Here is a 23,833-nt window from a genome sequence, read left to right on the forward strand (position 1 = left end):
GATTATGCGCTCCTGCCGTCCACATTACTGACCCTCGGCCTCGAAAACGGAGACTGACCCCTTCAGTCGAGTCCGATGCAAGACACGCAAGTGACGCCACCCATAGCAACGAGTCATGGCAACGACAGCTCAAACCGACAGAAACATACAAGTAAACGTGAATTTTGTCACATTGTCATGTTAATTATAATCAAATGCATTTTGTTTTATTGAAAACAATATTATCATTGATATTTGTTTGAGAGGGGCACTTTCGATTAATTTTAACAAGCTTGTGGCCCCGCCCAGTGGAGTTACGTCACAACTCCAGTCTATTTTAAACGGCATTTTAGCGTCTGCTACTGATTCACAGCCATTTGAATGTAGAAATACGGTACTCAGAAATACAACTTTGAGCTTATTTTTCTCAAGATATGTCCTCTAACATAAGAAAAATGCCACAAGAACATGTTAACACCTAGAAAAACATTATTTTCATCGGAGTGGGTCTTTAAGACCTGACTGAAACACCTTCTATTTTCTCACAACTCTTTACAGTTAACATTCATTTAACACCTTTTTAACTCATTTAATACTGTGCTTACGAGGATAATCGACAAAACGGGAATTTTTGCATAATTTTGTGTGTTTTTGTACGCTCAAGCGCGAAAGAGAATTCAATGCAGCACTGGCGTGCTGCTGTGAAGTGGTTTTCTGAGTTCTTTTTTTCGTTTCTTATCACTCTTGAATGGTTTAATAGAACTTGAATGAATGATAGCATAATAATAGCTATAGCGCAGTCAAAGGATGACAGAAAAAACGGATGCTGCTTTAATTGATTTAAATATTTTTAATGCGTTAAACTGAAGAAAAAAAAATCAAAAAATTAAGTTTTAAAGTTAATTTTGACAGCCCTATGTAAAAGCCAACACTTGAACAACTGCATAGCAACGCCCTGGAAACCACCTACAAAGCCTTGTTTCATGGCAATGAGTTTCGTTTGAGCAATGACCTCTAGTTTAGTCTAGAAAGTCTAGTTTATTTGTGTTTTTATGTGACATTCAGATTTTTTTTTCCCCTGCCCCAATGAACTGGTTAACTGCTATTCTGGTCACTCTCACACTGTTTCTCTGTAATCGAGCCTTCAGTCAGCAGCCGCAGAGCTTTAAATAAAGACCTGATCAGATCATACGATGAGGTCAGTGGGACAGAGGGGGAGGGAGGTGGGGGCTCCTCTCTATTGATCTGCTGTCTGTTAGACTTGTTCTACCGTCTAAACATTATTGATTACACTGTCCTCAAACACAAGCTCCCTGTTCAATTTTCATTTTAAAGCTATTTGTTCCTCTTTAGAAAGGCTTTAGTCCACTTGTAAGTCAATACACATGAAAGAAAAAGATAGTAACACATTGTTTTATCATGTGCTGTGCTGTGAATGTCTCTCTCTCTCTCTCTCTCTCTCTCTCTCTCTCTCTCTCTCTCTCTCTCTCTCTCTCTCTCTCTCTCTCTCTCTCTCTCTGTGTGTAGGCCTATAGTGTCTGAGCTTCGAAGAGAGTGAATGGATGTTTTAAGGTGCACTTAAGCAACTGAGAAATATTTTTTTTAATGAACTAATTAGTAATATTAGTAAAATGTTTGTAGTATCTTTATTTGTATAATATTTAGGAGATACCAAAATTATTTGATATTTACCACCAGTACAATATATTCTACTACAGGTATCTATTTGAAATATTTCTTATTGTTAACTTTAATATTATCTTTGCCACTGCGGTAGCATAATTTTAGATGGTATTATTAATCGATGACATCAGACCATCACCCCCTGCTGGTACAACACTTAACTGCAATTTTCTGTCTTCAAATATATAAAAACACTTCAAATATCAAGCTACATGGAAACAAATCTCTCTCTCTCTCTCTCTCTCTCTCTCTCTCTCTCTCTCTCTCTCTCTCTCTCTCTCTCTCTCTCTCTCTCTCTCTCTCTCTCTCTCTCTCATAGAGAGAGAGAGAGAGAGAGAGAGAGAGAGATTTTTTTCCATGTAGCTTGATATTTGAAGTGTTTTTATATATTTGAAGACAGAAAATCTTATATATATATATATAAAACATGAAAATGTCATTTCTTTTGCTTATTTATTTTTGACAAACTGATACATACTTTTCAGAATAACTTAATTTTAAAATCTAGTCAGAGTTCATCATTTGTTTTAAGAGAGATATTCATATGCTGTATTTATCCACAATTACAGAAAATGTTTTTGAAATGTTTGTTAAATACCTGTCTGTTTCTCTGCCTAAAATGCTCCTGGTGAATTTTCTCTCGTGTGTTTGGGTTAACACGTGCCTCACTGAGGGGGAGGAGCCTCTGTATTATGCTCGACTGTGATTGGTCAGACAGCACATTCAGCACCGCCTCGCACTTGAGACTCTGCTGGAGAGACGCTGTTACATAGTCACCATACGATACTAAAGTTCATGTATTTAATGTAAGTAATCAATCCAGGATTATATACATTTAAGATGTATCGATAATGAAGCATGTTATAAATAGAAGTAAACCCTGTGGGGTGGGGTTTGTGCCGCCGATTGTAGTTATGAAACCCCAGCAGCGGCTTCTTTTGTAACCTGTCAACTCGTCATTCATTCGTTCGTTTTGTAACGCGACTCACGGATAGATTTTAGGCTACCTGTCAGGGGTGTTTTTTTTATGACGCAAACTGTTGCAAATGATTTTGACATAATTTATTTGACTATTATTATATATTTACTGCGTTGAAAAGTGACGGATTTGGTCAAAGAGAATGTCTGTAGGCAAAGATATGAAGTCCGTGTCTCAGGTCCGTGAACTCCTGAGAGAGGTGATGTTGGGTCGTGAGGATCCGGACGGGTTTTTCTGTCTGTGTTTGTCTCTGCTGGGGGACACAGACACCCGTACACACTTTCTGGACATGATCGAACCCCTTTCATCCGGACATGAACATCTACACAGTCAGCTGACTGCAATCTTTCTGGAGTACTTCTCTAAGGTAGTGTGTGTGTGTGTGTGTGTGTGTGTGTGTGTGTGTGTGTGGCCTATGTATGTATGTCTGTCTGTCAAATTTATTTAATAATATAGCCTACAATAAAAATGTATAAAACAGAGACCAGTCAAATACCTAAATAAAGTATAGGTCTGGGTAGATGACATGGCGTAAGGTAGTGACACTGACAGGAGTGTCCTTTTTAAAGAAATTATTTATTTTATAAGAATGGTGCCTATGAAATTGATCAAAAGTGACAGTAAAGACTTTTACATTGTAACAAAAGCTTTCTATTTCAAATAAATGCTGTTCTTTATAACTGTCTATTAATATTTTTTTTAAATGTTCTTTTTAAATTTCTATGAATAACTTTATATCAATAAGAATCCTGAAAAAAAAGTTTCCAAAAAAACTATTAAGCAGCACATCTGTTTTCAACATTGATAATAATAATAAATGTTTATTGAGCAGCAAATCAGCATATTATAATGATTTCTGAAGGATCATGTGACACTAAAGACTGGAGTAATGCAGAAAATTCAGCTTTGACATCACAGGAATAAATTATATTTTAAAATATATTAACATAGAAAAGTGTTAGAGTAATATTGTGAAATATTATTACAATTGAAAATGTTTTTGCTGTATTTTTGATCAAATAAATGAAGCATTGGTGAGAAAGAGACTTCTTTCGCATCTACATTTCAGGGGTTTTCAATACAGATTTAAATATCTGTTGCATAATATAGGCTAGTGCATAATAAGAGTTAGCTGTTGTTTGTATAGGCTAATGTTAAAGATATTTTTTTGTTTTTTATGTTTTTGTTTTTCAGGATGAAGCAGATGAATTAGAGTTGGCCTTAACACTGTCTCTCAATGAAACCAAACACATCAAAACAGATTTTAGGCAGCAGAATTCAGACCATCAGCCTCATATGCCTTCCTGTTACAAAAGCTATGCTGACATGACAACAGTAACTTCAGGTGGTGATCAGCCAAAAGTCAACCAGCCTATTACAAAATTGACACTAGATACTGAAGTACATAAAAATACATGTGCCATTAAAAACATAAATAAAGACAATGATGATCTCAAAGTCACAAAGTCAAAGAGGTCACAAAGGCGTCTGCGTAAGAAGGAACTTCTGTTGAAAAACCCATCGGGGCCGCGACCCGTTCTGCTGTGGTTGAGAAGGGACCTCCGCATGTGGGATAACCCTGCTCTGATTGGCTGCCTGGAGCTTGGTGGACCAGTCATACCAGTCTTTTTGTGGAATGCAGTGGAGGAGGAGGGTCCAGGGGTTACTGTGGCATCCGGCGGGGCCTGTAAATACTGGCTGCATCAGGCACTAGTTAGTCTGACCCTCTCTCTAGAGCAGCTTGGAAGCCACTTGGTGACCTTGAAGGCAGAGCCCTCATCTTTGACAGCGCTGCAGGGGTTGATCGCTGAGACAGGGGCAGCATCGGTCGTGGCAACGGCCCTGTATGAACCGTGGTTAAAAGAAAGAGATGACAGCGTGTGGGAGACACTGGAGAAACAAGGTGTTAATTGTCACATCTACCATTCCTACTGCCTTAGGGACCCCTATGCGGTCACCACACGGGGCGTTGGACTACGAGGTGGGTAATGCAGTGCAGCAGCTCACCATATTTTCCCCTGTTGATTAATCACAGTTAATTAAGAAAATTGTTTTGTATTACAAGATTTCTGAAATGTTGTTTAACCTGTTAACTGTCAATGTCCTGCTAGCAGGATGCTTGGCGCTCTTTTTTTTTTAAATCGCCTTTCCCCCCATATTTTAGAGATCATCATAAATGACATAATTTGAAGGCTTAAACAGTCTAAATTCATTAGACAGGAAGTAAAACTAATATCGGATTCGGATGTGCCTTGATGCATCCTCCAAAGGCATCATTTTTAAGCTTACTACACCTTGATGGCGGTGACTGTTGCCAGGGCAAGCACCACCAAAATCTTTTAAAGTGCTAGTCTTAAAATTTTCTACATATATTTGCAGGTATCGGCTCTGTCTCTCACTTTATGAGCTGCTGCCAGCAGAACCCTGGCAGTGGACTGGGAGCTCCACTGGATGCCCCCAGTGCCCTGCCTGCACCCTCAACATGGCCGCAGGGATGCCCGCTTGTTGATCTGGAGCTTGCACGCATGCCACGCAGGAAAGATGGCACAGAGGTGAAATATTCAAACCACCACTAACAAACACTGCTTAGTCCTAAACTAAGGATTTGGCCTTAGTTCAGTTTGGACATACAGTATACTGTAAGTAGCTTTTATAAACGTGGAGCTTTTATAGTAAACGTTACTGCTGTGCATCTTGAGACAAAACAATGACACTTGATATATTTTAAGATATTTTAAGTTGCTTTCAGTTAAAACAGCTCAAACATGCATTTTAGTCTGGGACTAGTCTTAAAGGGGTCATATAATGCCATTTTTGTACAAGCTAATATGATTCTTTAGGGTCTAAATTAAAAGTTTTTAATATACTTTAATTCAAAATTCTCATTAGTATTGTAAGAAAACACTTATTTTACCTGGTCAAAAACAGCTCTGTTTTCAGCACACCGTTTCAGTGCATATGACTTTAAATGATAATGAGCTTTGCTCACTCCGCCCCTCTGTTCTGTGCACACCGTTAGTAACACAATAACACAATAACCATAACGCGTTGTTCATTATAGACGTGGGATTATGAATTATATTGAGAACGTCGTACGCCGTAATGTACCCTGAGTGTAAACCTTATACGCATTCACTGTGAAGCGTGCAGCTAGCGATTTGCAAAGATTAATATAAATATGAATATAAAGGTTAATAAAACGTTACACTCACTTCAGTTCTTCTGGAGGTTCAGCAGGAACACGAATAGCTGGTACCGATCCTTTTTTCAGGAGCAGCTTCTTAGCAAAACCAGCTTTATACTGACCCTCCTTTATAAAGCAGTCTGGTGAGAAATGATTCGCGCAAACATGAAAGCATTGACGTTGCTCGTGGGGAATATTCCCTTCGAAAACAAAACTCATCCACTGCGTCTTCAGCGGTTCGGATTTAGGAACATCAAAATGACTGTGTTCGTTATTACACCCAAGAACAGAACATCACAATCGCTTAGACGCCATTCTGCTCATAGACAGTGCTCCAGCGTTTAAACAATGACCGGTCCGGTCCGCGCGGACTATGATTGACAGCTCGCTCACGAGCGAGGGCGGGTCTGTGTTGAAACGCTGCTGTCAATCAACAATCATGGGAGGGGCGTCCGACCGTGTGACGTCACACGGTCGAACGGCTTGATTTGAGGCAGGGGAAAACATATAAAGAGATTTAAAAAAAAACACTGGATGGATTTTTATCATTATATGATGACTGTGTACAGGCACTGCCAACACACATTTCAGTACAATCAACTTGTAAAAGTGCATGTACCATTATATGACCCCTTTAAGCCTTGTCTGTGAAACTGGGGGTTCATGTTTTAGAATAAAAAAGAATATTGATGTTGAAATGTGTATCACATTTGACTTTTAATAAAAAATATTTCCTTTGTATTATAATTTGAATTTACTATGATAAATGTGTTTTATTGTTATATAACAACAATTGTTCGAAGCACTGAAGATAGCAATGTGCTGAAACGTTTGCTCCTGTTCATTTGTTTTTAATTCACTTTGCACTTTTTGCATGATGCAATTCATAAAATAAAATAAAAGTTTTGATAGACTTCTGTAGTCTGTACTGAATCCAGTGTTCGGCCATCCATCTTCTCGCCTGTTTTATATTAGTTATATTATATATGCATCAGAACGATCTCTCTTCATGTAACTTGGCCATTCACACAGAGAACATTATTTCATTGAAAAACACAAGACGCAACCAGTAAAATGGAAGAAATCACAAGGTCTTGAGGCACATTTTTTAAAAGTTTAACTTATTTTAACCTGAGTGCTGTGTTTTTTAAAACACCGTGTCATGCAAATGATGCAAGTCATGATCGCAACTGTCAAAGACTACCATCTAGCATGTTTACACGCAATGCAAAAGTAGCACAGTGGAATGCAAAAACACGTCCTGTGTGAACGGCCCCTAAGATCTAATTGCTGTTGTTATTTATATGGTACTGACAGATTGACTGGGCCGTGAACATTCGGAAATCATGGGACTTCAGTGAAAAAGGAGCTCAGGCCCATCTTGAGGCCTTCCTGCGAGATGGTAAGACACATTTCCAAGGTGCATGTTTGTTTTAATTTGGTAGTATTACAAGCCCATCCATCATTTTGCACTCATCAATTGACTTCATTGTAGGTGTGTACCGTTATGAAAAGGAGTCAAGTCGAGCGGATGCCCCAAACACCAGCTCTATATCTCCATATCTGCACTTTGGGCAGCTGAGTGCACGCCGCCTATTATGGGACGCCCGTGGAGCTCGCTGCAGATCTCCCAAATTCCAGCGCAAACTGTCCTGGAGGGACCTGGCGTACTGGCAGCTGTGCCTTTTCCCAGACCTGCCCTGGGAGTCCATCAGGCCACCGTATAAGGCAAGATTCGCATTTATTATTCCCACTCAATGCTTGTGCTTGTATGGAAAGAGCAAAATAATGTCTTGCCAGTATCATTGCAGTTAGGATGGGATTTTGGTGTCAAATTAATCATGTGACTTGAGGAGATATTTATATAGCGCTTTACACTAGATTGTTTCAAACCAGTTTTTCAGCAATGAACAGGTAAATAAATATCAATGATGCAAACAGAATTCAATTCTGCTGTAAAGCAGCTCTAAGGCAATAGTGTCATTATTCAGCTGAAGTCAGTTCAGTATTGATTCAGTTCAGTTTAAAAACTTCATCAATTAAGAAATGAGTTCAATTAAGCTATAAAACAGCTGAAAACAGTGATGTTATCATCCAGCTCAATTCAGTTCAAGTTTTGTTTTCATCCAATACTGTCAGTGAAGTCAACTGAATAATACGACTACTAAATATTAAGTGTCCCCAGTGCCATAGCGGACAGTATCAAGGAACCCAAACTCCATCAGATGGAGAAACGGAGAAAAAAAACCTTGGGAGACAGTAGGCCCAATGAATGAACAGGTTGTGATTATGATTCCAGGCTGCATCACAAATCAGATTGTGGATTGATATCATTCAGATCTTATTAATGCACTCTCAGAAAAAATGGTACCCTTTAAAAAGGTTCTAATATGTACCATTCAGGTAGGCTACTAGTATGTACACTTTTGATACCAGTATGTACGTTTGAGGTACTAATATGCACTCTTTAGGTACAAAGGCATACATTTTGAAAGGGTAGCGCCCCAGTGACAGCTTTTGTACCTTTTTTTTGAGAGTGCAACCACCAGCAACATCCTAGAATCTTGGTGGCGACTTTTGCATTGACAATCATCAGAATTTGTGTGTCTAGTAATGCGATTATCATCATGATTACATTTGTATACTCAAAATGTTTTACCCAATGCAGGTTTTGCGCTGGAGTTCAGACCGTGCCCATCTGAAGGCCTGGCAGCGTGGATTCACAGGGTACCCGCTGGTAGATGCAGCAATGAGACAGCTGTGGCAAACTGGCTGGATGAACAACTACATGAGACATGTGGTGGCCTCCTTCCTCATTGCTTATTTGCATTTTCCCTGGCAAGAAGGATACCGCTGGTTTCAGGTGACACATACAGAAGACACCAAATGTATTCTCATAATTCTTTTGATTTAGAGCTGACTATATAATGTTATGCTACAGCTAATGTAATACCCCTAACTATAAGTATTAAAGGGTTAGTTCACCCAAAAATGAAAATTCTGTCAGTAATTATTCACCCTCATGTTGTTCCAACCCCGTAAGACTTTCGTTCATCTTCGGAACACAAATTAAGATATTTTTGATGAAATCTGAGAGCTGTCTCACTCCTTCATAGGCTGCTAGGTAATTGCATCTGCCAAGTTAGTAAAGACATCGTTAAAATAGTCCAAGTGACTACAGTGGCTCAACCTTAAGTTTTACAAACGACGAGAATACTTTTTGTGCGAAAAATAACGACTTTATTCAACTATTAATTTTCGGTAACGCTTCCTTTTACAGTACAGTACTTACGTGTACTTACAGTGTACTTACCTAGAAAGTACTGGCTAATATAAGGTAAGTACATGGGTTAGGGGTAGGTTTAGGGGTAGGTTCAGGGTTAGTACCTAGTTATTACCCAGTAATTATAATTACTATAATAAGTACATAGTAAGTACATGGGTAACAGGACTGTAAAAGGAAGCGTTACCTAATTTTCTTCTGTGTGGGCCTCTGACATGGGTTCACAAGAGCGAGAACTGAGAAGATGACGCAGATGGGTCTCGATGTAGTGTTTAAAATGGTTCTAAAGTGTGCACTTTCTGGATGTCCGAATCGTGAGAAACCAACGAGAAAACGTAAAAGTGCCTTACCAATGCTGCAAAATGAATGGCTTACCTTTCACACTTTCCCATCAAATCATTTTGACCGCCATCTTCTCAGTTCTCGCGCATTCTTCATGGCGCTCTCGTGAACTCACTGTGAGAGTACTGTGAATTCGGACATACCTCTTTTATCACATACTGTTTTTTGCCTACTATAGTAGGAAAGTATGCGTTTCGGATACAGCCGTTGACTTACTCATCACAAATGTATTGGAATAAAGCGTACATATACTTATTAAAAAATGTAGTCAAGTAAAATGTATATCTTTGATACTCAGTCAAACTACAATGTAGCCAAAAAGATACCAAAGTACAGTAACTAATTACATTTACTCCAATACTTTACATCACTGCACCTAGCAACTTACTAGCAACCAGCCAAAGTACCCAAGAAACCAGATAGCAACACCCTGGGAACCACCTGCATCACAGTAGCATTGTGCTGGCGAGTTTAGCTTTCACTCATTGAGTTTCTGGTTTAATGATAGAAAATGGGTCAACACTGTGAGAAATGACCTGTAATGGACCATTGAACACAGCATCTCAACACTTTTTCTCCATTTTATAGGACACGCTGCTGGATGCTGATGTTGCCATAGATGCCATGATGTGGCAGAATGGAGGAATGTGTGGACTGGATCATTGGAACTTCGTCATGCACCCTGTTGATGCAGCACTGACCTGTGACCCCTATGGCACCTATGTGCGGCAGTGGTGTCCTGAACTGAAGGCCCTTCCTGATGACCTCATCCATAAGCCCTGGAAGTGTCCAGCGTCAATGCTGCGTAGGGCAGGTGTGTTATGCTAATCTGCTCACGGTTATCTCAAACTGAGACAGATTAAATGAGATATACTGTTAATATCACATATAAAATGGTCATTTTATAATGCTTTATTTTAAAATGACTGCATTGGAAATGAATGGAAGACTAATTTCATCTAGTGAAAACTTTTGGAACTGGGGCCAAACAAAATCTTACTGAAAGCTAATTTTTTGTAGATATCAAGCTAAAATTTGTGTAAATTTATGATTTTCTTGCGGTTTTAGAGTAAAACGTGTTTTTGAAAATATATATTTCATAAAAAATGTAGTATTTTTGTGCATTTTACACAACAATAAATGGAAAATTCTGCAACCTTTTTAAAGTTAACTTTTTTTTATAACTTTTTTCACTTCAGCAATAATTTGCCAAGTGTTGTCTTTGAAAAGAGATCAAACTTAAGTCTGTGCTCTGAGTCTAAATCATTCAAGATTTATGACAGACAAAATGTGAAAAAATTTATTATAACTACTGCATAAATGTAATTCAGTACCATAAAATCCCCTAAAAATACAAATACCCCCCAAAAAATAGTACATTAATTTCATTGAAAAAAATAAAATAATAATTTTTAACCACCATGTGAAGAGCACCAGAGACATCAGAACAATTTTAAACCACTTAAGTGCAATAAGACTTGACAGAGAGCAGAAAGCCGCCTGCATGTAAATACTGAATTGCATTCATTTTTGCGGTTTATTGAGCTTCAAATACTTATGTCTAAATGCCTCATCTTGGTGTGTATTTACATAAACACCCCTGCTAAAAAAAATCCAGCATAAACCAGCATGAATTCCATGTTGGAATTCATATAGTACTGGTTAGATATAGTACTGGTCTAGCTGGTGGACCAGCTGTTCTCAAGCAAAACTGAGCTGGTGTAGCTGGTCCACCAGCACTCCCGCTTCCCATGATGCTGGTGACTAGCAAACCAGAAACCAGCATAATATCTAAATACCAGTCTTGAGTATTAAGTTGAGTCTAAAGTGAACATTAATATTTGGGGGAAATTTGGATTTTGCCGCTTTAATGTAATCTAAAATCATTTAAAATGTTGGCATCATAACCTTATTTCCAGCAAAAAATGACTATATTGTGATATATATTGTTATTCTGTTTCACTCTGAAAGATGTCGCATTACAAAGGTTTGCTTTCTGCTCACAGGTGTGGTTTTAGGGGGTAACTACCCAGAGCGGGTTGTTACTGACCTTGAGGAGCGACGTGCACAGTCTCTACAGGATGTTGCATCAGTGCGGAGGCGTTTCAGACAGTTTATAGACCAGCGATCAGGCTGTGATCTGGTGCCTCTGCCTGCCAGGCTGGTACAGGAAGCTCTGGGCAGTATGGGGGATGTTGTAAGGCATGAAGGAAATGGGTTCCTCCTCCCAGTCATCACCCGCATGGAGTTTAAACACCATTCGGAGGATCCAGACAGGCAGGACAACCCGTACAACGCTGTGCTAAAGGGCTACGTCAGTCGCAAACGGGATGAAACCATTGCCTTCCTCAACGAGCGAGACTTCACAGCCAGCGTGATGTGTGAGACTGCACAGCGTAGAGAGAGGTTAGAGAGGGACTGTTGTCTTCTGGAGGGTCTACCTCAGCCCACAGCCTCACGTGGCCGGGCCAGGCGTACCCCAACCAGAGACCCTTACAGCAAAGTGCCTGGGGGTGTCGCTGTTCCCCACAGATAACAACAGAATGACATGAAGGCTGGAATACAGTAAATGACTTCTGCATAATTTGTTGGTGAAAGACAGTTGGTGAAAGGCAGCAAGTCTTCAGATTTTCGGGAGTTGACAGATTTCACACATATTCACGCAGTGCAAGATGGGCACAAATTCACAGATATTTTTTAGCTTCAGACTATGATTTCATCCAGTCAGAGATATCACATATTTTGAGCCAGTTTTTACACATACTGTTTTTATTTGTCACGCGTCTCCTAGCAACGAGGCTCCTGTTTCTACCTTAGCTTGTGTTCGGAATGAAAGTCTGGTATGGAAGTGTGATGCCAGGTTTTGCTTTGTAAATGAATAAGAAATCTGTTCCAATTTTAAGTCGTGTAGTGTATTCCAGCTCTTAGTGCCTTTAACTTTTACAAAAAAATACTTTTAGATATAGACTATAAAATAGACTTTTTACAGTCTTACTTTGGTAAATAATTCAGTACAAATAACCAATTTAGACTTTTCTAAGCTGTCCGATTTAAGGTTTTCACCCGGTGGTTGCAAAAAATTAAAATAAAAGGTCCTATTCATTCATTGCATTGAAGGAGGGACCTGATATTTAGAAATCAGAACAATAGAGACCTTTGATATTATTTTGACTGGCGAGCAACTATATTAGGAAGTAAATATTGTGCATTCTGTTTGCATGTTCACTATAAATACAACGAGCACATTTCTTGGCTTGTTAGCACATCCATCACGGTGTTGAAAACTGTTCTATATTTAACATATTTATGAATTTTTTTCTTTAATGTATTTCTTAAAACAATAATACCCTTAATTTGCAGACATTTTGGGTTCTATATTTCATACATTAGATCTGAGAAGCACATTTGACTCCAAAGCAACATTTATAATGCAATAAAACCATTTAAATCCAATAAGAGTTTTAAATAGTTGTTTAATGATGTTAATCACTTTCACTCAATTGTGAGTCCTCAAAACCAACAGATTTCATAACTGTCCTCAAATTGGACTTTAAGTGTTATTCATACTTCCACATTTTATTTGTAGCTTACTCCAAGCAATAACAAACTTTCACAGGAACAGTGTGACATCTACAAATGAGAAGAAACTGTTACATAAGCTGTGCATATTTGATCTTCAGATCTCCATGGCTAGAAACAAACAAAGTAACGGGCTCAATCAAACCAGGCCTGCTTGTTTTCCAAGCGAAGTGCATAATGTTGTGACCATGTCCACTGGTTGGGTGTGGGTTGCAGGGAAAATATATTTTAGAAGAATGAACTACAAGCAAAATGCATTTGATGAAGAAATAAACATTCCTTAATAGATTCTTTTTAAATTTTCCCCCATATGCAACATGCCAGCAGAACGATCTAGTCCTCTATAGATTTGATGTATCTCTCATAAGCAGGTTCATCCATCAGTCCGTTTAATTCCTCAGGAACAGATACGGTCATCTTCATCAGCCAGCCTGTTAACAAAATACACACTTAATGATGACAGAAATGATATTTTTGAGTGAGATATTCCTTAAACCTTGTCACAAGAAGTTAAAAGATTTCAGGCTGGTTTGTGTAAAAAACAAGTTTGGAGGAATGTCTCACCATCTTTATAGCAAGACTTGTTGACCAGTCCAGGGTTGTCCGCCAGGGCATCATTGACTTCGGTCACTTCCCCCGTTAGAGGTGAGTACAACTCACTCGCTGCTTTAACACTCTCCAGAGTACCGAATTCATCTACAATTCAGATTATCAGAACATTCACAATTTATCATCTGCTTAACTAACTATAACAATTAACTCATACTGAGAATGTACTCTCTTATGCTTACATAAAAATAGTTTTACCTGACTGTGATAAATTTGCACCAACTTCAGGGAGCCCACAGTAGACAACGTCCCCTAGAGCCTCCTGAGAACAGTGAATTATAAACATGAAAATACAGCCTATATAGTTTATATACCTTTTTCTATATAAAAAAATAAGCATTAATAACTCGCCTAACCTGAGCAAAATTACTGATGCCCACTGTTGCCACACCACTGTCCACGCGAACCCACTCGTGTTTGTCTGTGAACTTTAGTGCTGCATGACACAGAGAAAACAGACTTGTTTGGGTCTCAGACGAATCAGGTAACAGCGTAAACAATCAAGATTTATAAATGGACATAAAAATGCATTAAACTGTAATGCAAGGCAGTTCAATTATAACTGGGGTGATCACTGCCGTAGTGAAGCAATTGAAATGATTGCAAGATCAGTGCATTTTACAGACAGACTCTAGCGTATCTGGCATTTGAAGGAAACGTTACTCAATTTTACTTGTCAATATCAATGTGATCACAAACTTTCACGCGTGGCGCTTGTAAACTTTCATAAGTGTGGATACCTGCGCAAAATGGAGCGGTTGTGTTCAGGAACCTTTTATAGCATGTCCTCGCCAGTAGTCTAGCTGGAGTCAGAGAATTTCTGCTTGAGAGTCGAGGTAGAGAGGAGGTCAAACTAACAGAGGCACATCGTAATATTGTGCACATCGCCATTATTCCCCGTACGCAAATAACAATGGACCCCGGCGCGCCTCGATGATGTCATTATTCGAATGGACTATGCGCGCCAAAGCAGTGCTTTGAGGTGCGTGTTCGGTTTTGGTTTGGAGGGTAAATATCTAGTGTAAAATTTGCATTATATTTAGATCTATAACCGGATACTTGACAGTTACCATGGACATGAACGTTTTAGATATTAACATCAAGATTTTGTGTTAAATTCACGTCTACGTTTATGATGATCACTATTAATCAAATTATGCTGTTGTAAAATTCACTTCAATAGTTCTTCTGTGGTGTGACAAATTACACTTTAGTACAAATAGGCCTAATATCTTATGAGATCATAAAACTATAATAATAATAGTATAGATTTATTCATTTTAAAATGGGCTATATGCCTATTTGTATAGAGGGGAGATTGAATAGAGGGAAAATATAATTGATCAGGTATGATGGATTAAATCAGTTCATAAGCAGAGGGTGAATACCAAAAAAGAAACTGATCAATTTAGTACAAACTATAAAATGTCATTTGTGTGCAATATTCGCTTTATGTGATCAGCACATTGAAAAAGACATAGAAGTAACCAAAGCAACAGTAACTTAAACAATTTCCGCTGGGACCCGAGTTAAAAAAATAACAACAGTGCTGTCATTACATTAATTTGTTAGACCTTTTAGCCAGTATATGTTTTGTGTATAAACTCTTAAAAGAGACAGCAGTTGTCCCCCAAAAATTATAGGCTACTTACAAAAAAGATCTTAAAATGTCGACCACTTGATAATCATTTATTATTTCTTACCCAAATTTGAATAACAAAAAATTAGATTATTAGAGGTTAGCACAGTAGACGCTCGCGAACAGAAGTCGCGTTCACCTCAGGAGGAAACACAATGCAACAGGCGCTGCGCGAGCTCTTATTCCTTTTAGGATCTGTAACGGACGGGTACACCGACGAATTACTAGCCTATACGATTCAATTCAGCAAGACAATATCCTCAGTAGGCTATAAGGATACAAATATGAAAAATCTAATAAATAAACTGTGAACTGTCCAAACCATTGTGAAGTTAAAGTAAACTTATGGTCATACTTCACCAGCAACTGGAATAGGCTATCTATCACCTGATCTTTATGCCATTCCATCAGGTATGAGTGCTCGTGCGCGCAGGTGCGCTCCGTCTTCCTGATGCCGCAGGTGCGCGCAGGTACATCATCATCATCCTCCTCTGACTGTACAGAAGATGGACGTTTATCCTTCACTACTCTGGGACAAATCACAGTAGTTTGTTAATCGTACCTCCTAGATTTTAACTTGATTAATCCTATAAGAATATTTTTCCAACTGAGAATTTCAATCGATTCTCCTAAAATGAAACTCGTAATTTCATGATCGTTGAAAGACGTCCGTCGCTCTGAGATGAACGAACAGCGGGACATTAAACTGTTTTCACTCTGTACACTTTTCATTTTCAAGCTATTTGTGCTTCAAGGTAAGTAGCCTATCATTTTTATTCTGAACCATGCGTACCCCCCCAAAAAAATTAATAGGTAACCTTTCTAAAAATTCCTGAAATATCCTTCTATTTATTTATTTATCCTACAACAGTAAAATTGTGGTAATAATGTTTTAGCCATAATACATTTAAAGATTCTGAAAACCTACACTTTTTGAAAGAGATCCCAGAATAATTTATAAATGTGTTTTTTTGCAGAAAATGTAGCCTATTTACCATGGTAAAAATTTGTCTGGGAAGTTAGGCTATTTAATGCAATTTCTGTCAACTCTGAATTGTGTATTATGTAAATCAATCTTAAGCTTCAAAAAATGTGCAGTTTACTTACAATTTACAAAATCTTATCCTAAGACTATTAGACTAAAGATGGAGCAGCTCACCTACGTAGTTATAGCATACAATGGTTTATTTAATAACATAGTCGTTTTTTGATCTAATGCAATATTTACAGACTGAACTTGGTTAATAAGATAAGTTTATAAATATGATTGATTTTACATTGATATCATTTTACTTTTGACAGGATTTATTTGCCAGGAATCAAACTCAGAAAATAAACTCCCCAGGTATGTGTTTTATAGGTATTAAACCTCTTGTTTGGGCGCTTTCATGACTTTTACAAATGTGTTAATAGATTGCAGTTTGATTGTACCTTTAAAAACTGGTGAACTTTATCAAACATCCATTATTACATGGAGCTTTTAAGTAGAGAGACAGTGTCAAGTTATGTAACCACTGATAAGATGTTAAGTGTTTGGTCTAATGTTTTGCTGTGTAACCATTAAACCATTTCCTTGAGAATCATTTAGTCCATCAACGTGACTGTGTCTGTATGGCATCTTAAGTGTTTCTGAACCTTTAGTCTCACAGTCACCGCACTTTTAATACTGCTCTCTTTGTGCTACTTTTAAAAGGAGGGTTAATGCACTGCGGCAGAAACGGGATCTCTTCCGTGAAGAGGTGAGTATACCTAAGAGAAAGTGACAAGGGACGGAGTGGAGTAACCACACGCACACACACACACACACACACACAAATACTGAGATACACTCTCGGTGCTGACAAAGCTGTCTTTGTGGAGTTTACACAAATGCTACAGACACTGAAAGCTCCATTCCCAAATGTCTGCAGTGGTAAAACTATGGAAGTAAAATAATGACAAATGTTTTTGAAACAAAAAGCCTGTTGAATTGTACTACTTGAAAAAAATATGCATTGCATTAACCCTGCTTGTATTTTAATGCATTGTTTTTTATGGGCTGAAATTTAGCATGGTTGAATATTTAAGCTGTGAGTATTTAAATTCAAAAAATTTCAAACACATTTTCATCAGTAAAAATTCAATAATCCATATTCACCTTTCATATTTCACTTCCAAAATATTCAAACTGATTAAAAATACAACCTATAATATCCAACAGGAGGTTTTCAGTTTATTTCGCTTTGCAAATTCGCTTCCACAAATTCAGTGGTTCAAATTCGACAGTAAATTCAACATTGACATCCAGGAACTGCAGGAAAAGCAGTAGATTACAGAGCATAATCTCCATCTGCTGTTAGTCGACCTCACCAGCAGGGGGTGCACGTGCGTGTTGTTGACGAAGACCAGAGCAACAGTTAGAGCAAGCCATTCATTCATTAAAACTCATTTACAACAAGTGAGCATGCATTAAGTTTTTTGTAAAATAATTATCTGGGTCCGTATATATATGCAGACCGTCTCTAAAGTAACATTGGTAGTCCTATAGGCCTAAACGTTTCTAACTTCAATAGCAAACTTCCATTTATTTGTATAAATTGCACATTATGCCTGACACATACATGAACACTTTACAGTTGGTTTTATGACTGTAAGTTGTTTTCTTCAAATGCTATTGAAGTGTAATTTTAGAGACGGTCCCTAAATGTGCGAATGTCAAGCCAACTTTATGCCAGTATCACTGAGAAACGCTCAGCATTAAACTTTGCGCATTAAGTTCATATTCTGAGTCCTTCTGCTTGCCTGCGAGTTTGGTCTTTTATATCACTGTATTAGTCCATTAAGCTACATTAAGCGTTTTATATGTCCAGCAGGGGAATCCTGACTTGAGGGAAACCCTAGTACTGCATGCAGCACAGCGCCGCAATATAAAGGGGAAATATTTCAAACTCAAATTTAACATTGGATCTGTACATCCGCATCGGGGGAATAACATTATAATCTTGTTCACGGTAGATAAAGATGCATGTAGGCTACACAGGAAAAGTAATCGTGAAGACACTGAATTTCACATAAAACAGACATAATCACAAATACACTTACATTATTGTAAATGAGTTTTTATGAATGAATGGCTTGCTCTAACTGTTGCTCTGGTCTTCGTCAACAACACGCGCGTCCACCCCCTGCTGGTGAGGTCGACTAACAGCAGATGGAGATTATGCTCTGTAATCTACTGCTTTTCCTGCAGCTCCTGAATGTCAATGTTGAATTTACTGTCGAATTTGAACCACTGAATTTGTGGAAGCGAATTTGCAAAGCGAAATAAAATGAACTGAAAACCGCCTGTTGAATATTATAGGTTGTATTTTTAATCAGTTTGAATATTTTGGAAGTGAAATATGAAAGGTGAATATGGATTATTGAAATTTTACTAATGAAAATGTGTTTGAAATGTTTTGAATTTAAATATTCACAGCTTAAATATTCAACCATGCTAAATTTCAGCCCATAAAAATGCAAGCCCTAAAAATACAATGCATTAAAAATTTAAAATACAAGCAGGGTTAATGCAATGTGTATAAAGTAGTACAAAGTAGTACAATTCAACAGGCTTTATTTTTCAAAAACATTTGGCATTATTTTACTTCCATACTAAACCATGTGAGGGAACGCCAAGACAAGTTCACCAATATGGCTTAGTGGCCAGACATGGTACTGTTGCCACTGTAGCTCGTAAGACCCAAATACTTGGCTAATTCTCTATACATTTTTTTTTCTCTCTGCAGACCCTTAGTGCAGTGCTCTCTGATTCAGCTCTCCCTCGAAGAGTTCTTCATAATTATACAGCAAGAGATGCATCAACAGGTATTGCATAAAAATATACAGTATAAAGTCTCACTTGATCTTGGATGCTAGAAATATCAATTAAGTTATCCTTTAAAGGTCCCAGGACATGAAATCTTCACTTTCTGAGGTTTTTTTAACATTAATATGAGTTCCCCTAGCCTGTTTATGGTCCCCCAGTGGCTAGAAATTTCAATCGGTGTAAACTGAGCTTTGGCTATCTTTCTCTGCCTTTGAGAAAATGAAAGCTCAGACGGGCTGATCTTGAATCTCCTCCGTATGACGTCATACGGAGGAAAGGTAACCTCCCCTTTCTCTGGTTTGCCCTCCTAGAGAATTTGGCTCGGCCATGAGAAAATGAGCTAGGAAGTACAAACACGCGAGCGCGATTTTAGTTTTTCCTCGAGAGATATCATGGCTTGCAAACGAGCGAAGCATGGCAGTTGATCAGTGTTCGGATGTACAAATGAACACAAAAGTATTTTTTAGTTCCTTCATCCGAGCCTCTGAAGAAACAATGGGTTAATTTTATTTTCTCTTGAAATGCGCCGACACAACTTCCCAAAGTTTTGTATGGTCCAAACCTTTCACCGACGACTGTTTCCTCAACTTGGGCCAATACAGAGCTGGCCTCGATGAACGTCTGAAAATAAATCGATCGAGCTACCAAGCAACAATTTCTGATGTGTAGCCTAATTGTTCAAGTTCAGACAGGTAATCTTTCTCTCAAAATCGTTCAATACTGTTTATGCATCAGTAAGTCAAGCCAGTGACTAAAATATCAACTTCACATCGTTTCTTTAGGATGAAAATAATCGTATTTAAATTGTGAACAAATTATATACAGAAAGCAATCAAAGAACAATCTTTCCACACAGCGCGAGTTTATCTGGACAACTCGTTATGAAATCAATGACGCACGTTACACTGCACAACGAAGCTCTTACTGTACATCATCGTGTTTGCATTGGTGAAAGCATTAGAGAGTGTGTAGAAACTGCGTTGCAATGATAAGATCTTCATTCTCGCGATCAACAGACTGTCATCTGCTTGTCAATGCTCATCACGGAAACATTTTATGTGATGGGAATAGATCTAAATACTTTAAAAACTTCTCACGATTCGTTAATCTCGATAGCTGTAATAGTAAAAACGTATAATAGCTGTAGTAAAAGTATTCGAGAGAGTTTCACATGTAATACGTAGCTATTTCATATGCAAGCATGTCAGCCAATCACAGCAGTGGCCGCGGTTACACTGAATCCCACAGCAGACACGCCCCTTCAAACCGAGCGTTCAAATCAGAGGCTAAAATCAGGCAAGGAAAAATGCCTTTTGTTTCTAAATTATGACTATTTTTGATCTAAAAAACATACTAACATTATAAGGGCAACCCAGGAAACATTATAAAATAATAAAATAACCCCATGTCATGGGATACAAAAAGATCATCTAGAGACAACTTTGATAAGGATTGGTGGGTGGCTCTGGATGCTTTGAGCAGAAGAACCCAAAGAACTATTTAAAACCAACTATATGGTTCTATGGGTTTCTTTAAGGTGATTCACACTGCACCGATAGACGCGACCAACACGCGGACGCCGACAGAGGTGACGCATTAAACCGACCAAAACCTGACGAAGTATTCGGCGTCTGTTGGTGCAGTGTGAATTGACCTTTAGACTCCCAGGCAAAGGAAAATCAAAAATATGTCCGGACAAAAACATTGGGGGTGTGCTACTTCAGTGCTTGGCCCCATACTTTTAAGTTTTCACTTGCTTTATTAGTAATACTTAGTGAAATTTGCCTTTTGTGTTTGTGTGTGTTGTAGAATATTGTGGGTGTCTTAATGGGGGCTGGTGCCAGGAGGAAGGACGCTGTGATTGTGCTCAGTTCCAGGGTCTCGGGGAACGCTGTCAAATCAGTAAGACAGACACACACACACACACACACACACACACACACAGACACACGCAGACACACACACAGACACACGCAGACACACACACACACACACACACACACATGTCTGGACTCTCCATAGACGTAATGGTTTTTATACTGTACAAACTGTATATTCTGTCCCCTTACATTGCCCCTATCCCTAAACCTACCCATCACAGGAAACATTCTGCATTTTTACATTTTCAAAAAAATTTATTCTGTATGATTTATAAGCGTGTTTACCCATGGGGACCTCAATTTAGGTCCCCACAGTGACACGAGTCCCCATGAGTCTGTGCATTCAGGTTTAAGTCCCCACCGGGATAGAAAAACATGTACACACACACACACACACACACACACACACACACACACACACACACACATATATACACACACACACACACACACACACACACACACACACACACACACACACACACACACACACAGGTTATATTAAATTCAAAATGAAGCTTGCTTCTATTTAATTATAGTGGTCTGATATTATCATCTGCCAGCCAGTGCTGACCATTAAACGTGGATGAAAGAACCCTGAATTTAATTACTAGAAATCAAATGGCATTGCTCACTGGTTCCAGATAATCTATGTGACTATGTCTTACTTCATTTGGTAGCATTGGATTACAGATGTGCTGGGAATATATTGCTTGCCACAAAGAGCTTCTGTATGTATGTTTAATTAACCAGGCACTGAAAAAGCGAGGCAGCTGGTGTGACCAACACAATAACAGGTTCCTGCATATACTGTATTGATATAAGCCATACTGATTACATGCCCAACCGGGAATTGATTACATGGGGCACAAATATTGAGTTACTGTAAATGGTTTAATAATCACTAACAAAAAAAGTAACAAGAGTTACATTGATACTAATGGTTTTTGGGCATATCCCCATGCACCATGTATTATTTGAAATACCATGTTAACTACCATTCAAATAAGACCATTGGTAGAATTAATAAGACCATAAATAAATTAGTACAAAGTGAGGATGTATTAAATTGATCAAAAATGACAGCAAAGACATTTATTATGTTACGAGAAATTTCTATTTAAAATAAATGCTGTTCTTTTGAACTTTCTATTCATCAAAGAATCCTGAAAAAAATTATTATGGTTTCCATAAAGATATTAATCAGCATTTTCAACATTGATAGTAATATGACATTTTTCTTGAGCATCAAATTAGCATACAAGAATGATTTCTGAAGGATCATTTGACACTGAAGACTGGAGTAATGAAGCTGAAAAATCAGCTTTGCATCAAAGGAATAAATTACATTTTGAAATGTATTCAAATAGAAAAAATATTTTAAATTGTAATAATATTTCACAGTTTTACTGTTTGTACTATATTTTTTATCAAAATATACGTCTAGGAGAGCATAAGAGACTTCTGTCAAAAACATTTAAAAGTCTTACTGACCCCAAATCTTTGAAGTTTAGTGGACATATTTTTTTATCATTCAGTCCCATAATTCTATGGTATTTTAATTTTTCACCATCTACTATCACGTCTTATGGACCTGCCACAGTGCTTTTTTGTATAGGTTTTTAATGTTGTATTTTTTGTATCAGTTCCCAACCATGGTCAGGATAGGGATGGGATTTGCCGTTCGTGGGGTCAGCATCATTTTGAGACCTTTGATGGAATGTTTTACTACTTCCCTGGAACCTGTTCATATATCCTGGCCAAAGACTGCCATTCCACAGAGCCCCAGTATACGGTGTGGGTAAGTTACAGCTACACCAGAATTTCTGCAATAGAACACAGGTCTGTTTCCTATGTACAATTTTCTTTTGATACCTGCATTGCAAGTTTATTTCTCTTTGGCAGGTTCATAACAGTCGTTCATGTAGAGGTTCAGTGTATTCATGTCCACGTAGTCTGAGTCTGTTCTTCCCAAATGAAGAGGAAATCTATATTAGGGGTTATCAGGTGCTCAAGGATGGACATAGGTGAGTTCTAAATGAATAATTGTATTTTTTCAAATTAAATTTTATAAAAGTGATAGTAAAGACATTTAAAAATATTCTATTTTAAATAAATGCAGTTCCCTATCAGTCAGTTACGTTCGATGTTGCGTCAGAACTGAGCTGACGAATTGAGATCTCACCTGAGAGCCCAATCACCTTCAAGTGTTAACTAAACGAGCCAATGGAGCGCGTTTGCATCGCACATTCAAGATTTTGCTTCGGAGCCAAGTGATTCGTCGATTCTGCTCTTCAATCATCTGTACGAGTGTTCTGCACTTCAACTCTAAAAATAGCTTTTTTCCCTAAAAGAGCAAGCACGGGTGTGATGTTGCGTCTTATTAAAGATGTCATTCCACCCGTGTGTTTATGGATGCGGTCGTTTCATGGCTCCGTCTGACAGTCACGATCACTGCCTCACGTGGGCTTAAAGCACTTAGAGAACTTCGCCCAGCAGTTCTCGGCTGCACAGAAGCAGACGGAGGCGATTAACCCTTTAGAACCTAAAGCTAAAATAGGTGTTTTTCACACATTTTGATTTTTTTACTGTAAAATTCTAAAATAATGTGCTATCTTCATGTGCAAGGTGTCATCTTTTTCAGAAAAAGATTAGCTTTCAACAAATTACAGTTATTGACCATTATTGTGTGTGGTGAGTTTGTAAATAGAATTTAAATAGACAAAAAAATTTAAAAACGAGAATAAATTTTCTGATTTTTATTTAGGAAAAAAACAGAAAAATCACAAACGAAAGGAACTAACACTTTAAAGTTGAAAAATGAAGTAT

At 38.0% G+C, this 23,833-nt stretch overlaps 3 protein-coding genes across 4 annotated transcripts in view; 2 read left to right on the forward strand and 1 right to left on the reverse strand.

Moving 5' to 3' along the window:
* The first annotated feature begins 2,530 nt into the window (after positions 1-2,530).
* si:ch1073-390k14.1 (deoxyribodipyrimidine photo-lyase) lies at positions 2,531-12,034 on the forward strand. Its single transcript, XM_056235999.1, has 8 exons — positions 2,531-3,008; positions 3,836-4,622; positions 5,021-5,193; positions 7,143-7,227; positions 7,321-7,553; positions 8,494-8,688; positions 10,039-10,264; positions 11,457-12,034. The coding sequence occupies exons 1-8, from the start codon at positions 2,784-2,786 to the stop codon at positions 11,984-11,986; spliced, it is 2,454 nt and encodes an 817-aa protein (XP_056091974.1). The 5' UTR covers positions 2,531-2,783; the 3' UTR covers positions 11,987-12,034.
* Positions 12,035-12,905: 871 nt separating this feature from the next.
* gcsha (glycine cleavage system protein H (aminomethyl carrier), a) lies at positions 12,906-14,565 on the reverse strand. The gene is made up of 5 exons (XM_056235958.1): positions 14,379-14,565; positions 13,995-14,074; positions 13,837-13,900; positions 13,594-13,725; positions 12,906-13,460 (listed from the first exon to the last, which is right to left on the reverse strand). The coding sequence occupies exons 1-5, from the start codon at positions 14,527-14,529 to the stop codon at positions 13,363-13,365; spliced, it is 525 nt and encodes a 174-aa protein (XP_056091933.1). The 5' UTR covers positions 14,530-14,565; the 3' UTR covers positions 12,906-13,362.
* Positions 14,566-15,544: 979 nt separating this feature from the next.
* otogl (otogelin-like) overlaps positions 15,545-23,833 on the forward strand; it is a 70,635-nt gene continuing 62,346 nt past the window's right edge. The window contains exons 1-7 of one of the 2 annotated variants that reach the window (XM_056235960.1): positions 15,545-16,032; positions 16,580-16,622; positions 16,971-17,016; positions 19,045-19,123; positions 20,934-21,026; positions 22,651-22,805; positions 22,910-23,031. In XM_056235960.1, the coding sequence (XP_056091935.1) occupies positions 15,960-16,032; positions 16,580-16,622; positions 16,971-17,016; positions 19,045-19,123; positions 20,934-21,026; positions 22,651-22,805; positions 22,910-23,031 (611 nt within the window). In that variant the 5' untranslated portion in view covers positions 15,545-15,959. The remainder of the gene's footprint in view (positions 16,033-16,579; positions 16,623-16,970; positions 17,017-19,044; positions 19,124-20,933; positions 21,027-22,650; positions 22,806-22,909; positions 23,032-23,833) is intronic. The other variant, XM_056235962.1, reaches the window with a different exon arrangement.

Source organism: Rhinichthys klamathensis, unplaced genomic scaffold (assembly GCF_029890125.1).
Source record: "Rhinichthys klamathensis goyatoka isolate OS25496 unplaced genomic scaffold, OSU_Roscu_1.1 h1tg000436l_1, whole genome shotgun sequence".
Taxonomy (NCBI): Eukaryota; Metazoa; Chordata; class Actinopteri; order Cypriniformes; family Leuciscidae; genus Rhinichthys; species Rhinichthys klamathensis.

Coding starts and splice junctions, on each gene's coding strand:
- si:ch1073-390k14.1 (XM_056235999.1), top strand. CDS start 2,784: ATGTCTGTAGGCAAAGATATGAAGTCCGTGTCTCAGGTCCGTGAACTC. Junction 3,009..3,835: donor TTCTGGAGTACTTCTCTAAG/GTAGTGTGTGTG, acceptor TTTGTTTTTCAG/GATGAAGCAGATGAATTAGA. Junction 8,689..10,038: donor AAGGATACCGCTGGTTTCAG/GTGACACATACA, acceptor TCCATTTTATAG/GACACGCTGCTGGATGCTGA.
- gcsha (XM_056235958.1), bottom strand. CDS start 14,529: ATGGCGATGTGCACAATATTACGATGTGCCTCTGTTAGTTTGACCTCC. Junction 14,075..14,378: donor AACCGCTCCATTTTGCGCAG/GTATCCACACTT, acceptor TGTGTCATGCAG/CACTAAAGTTCACAGACAAA. Junction 13,726..13,836: donor TGCAAATTTATCACAGTCAG/GTAAAACTATTT, acceptor TCTGAATTGTAG/ATGAATTCGGTACTCTGGAG.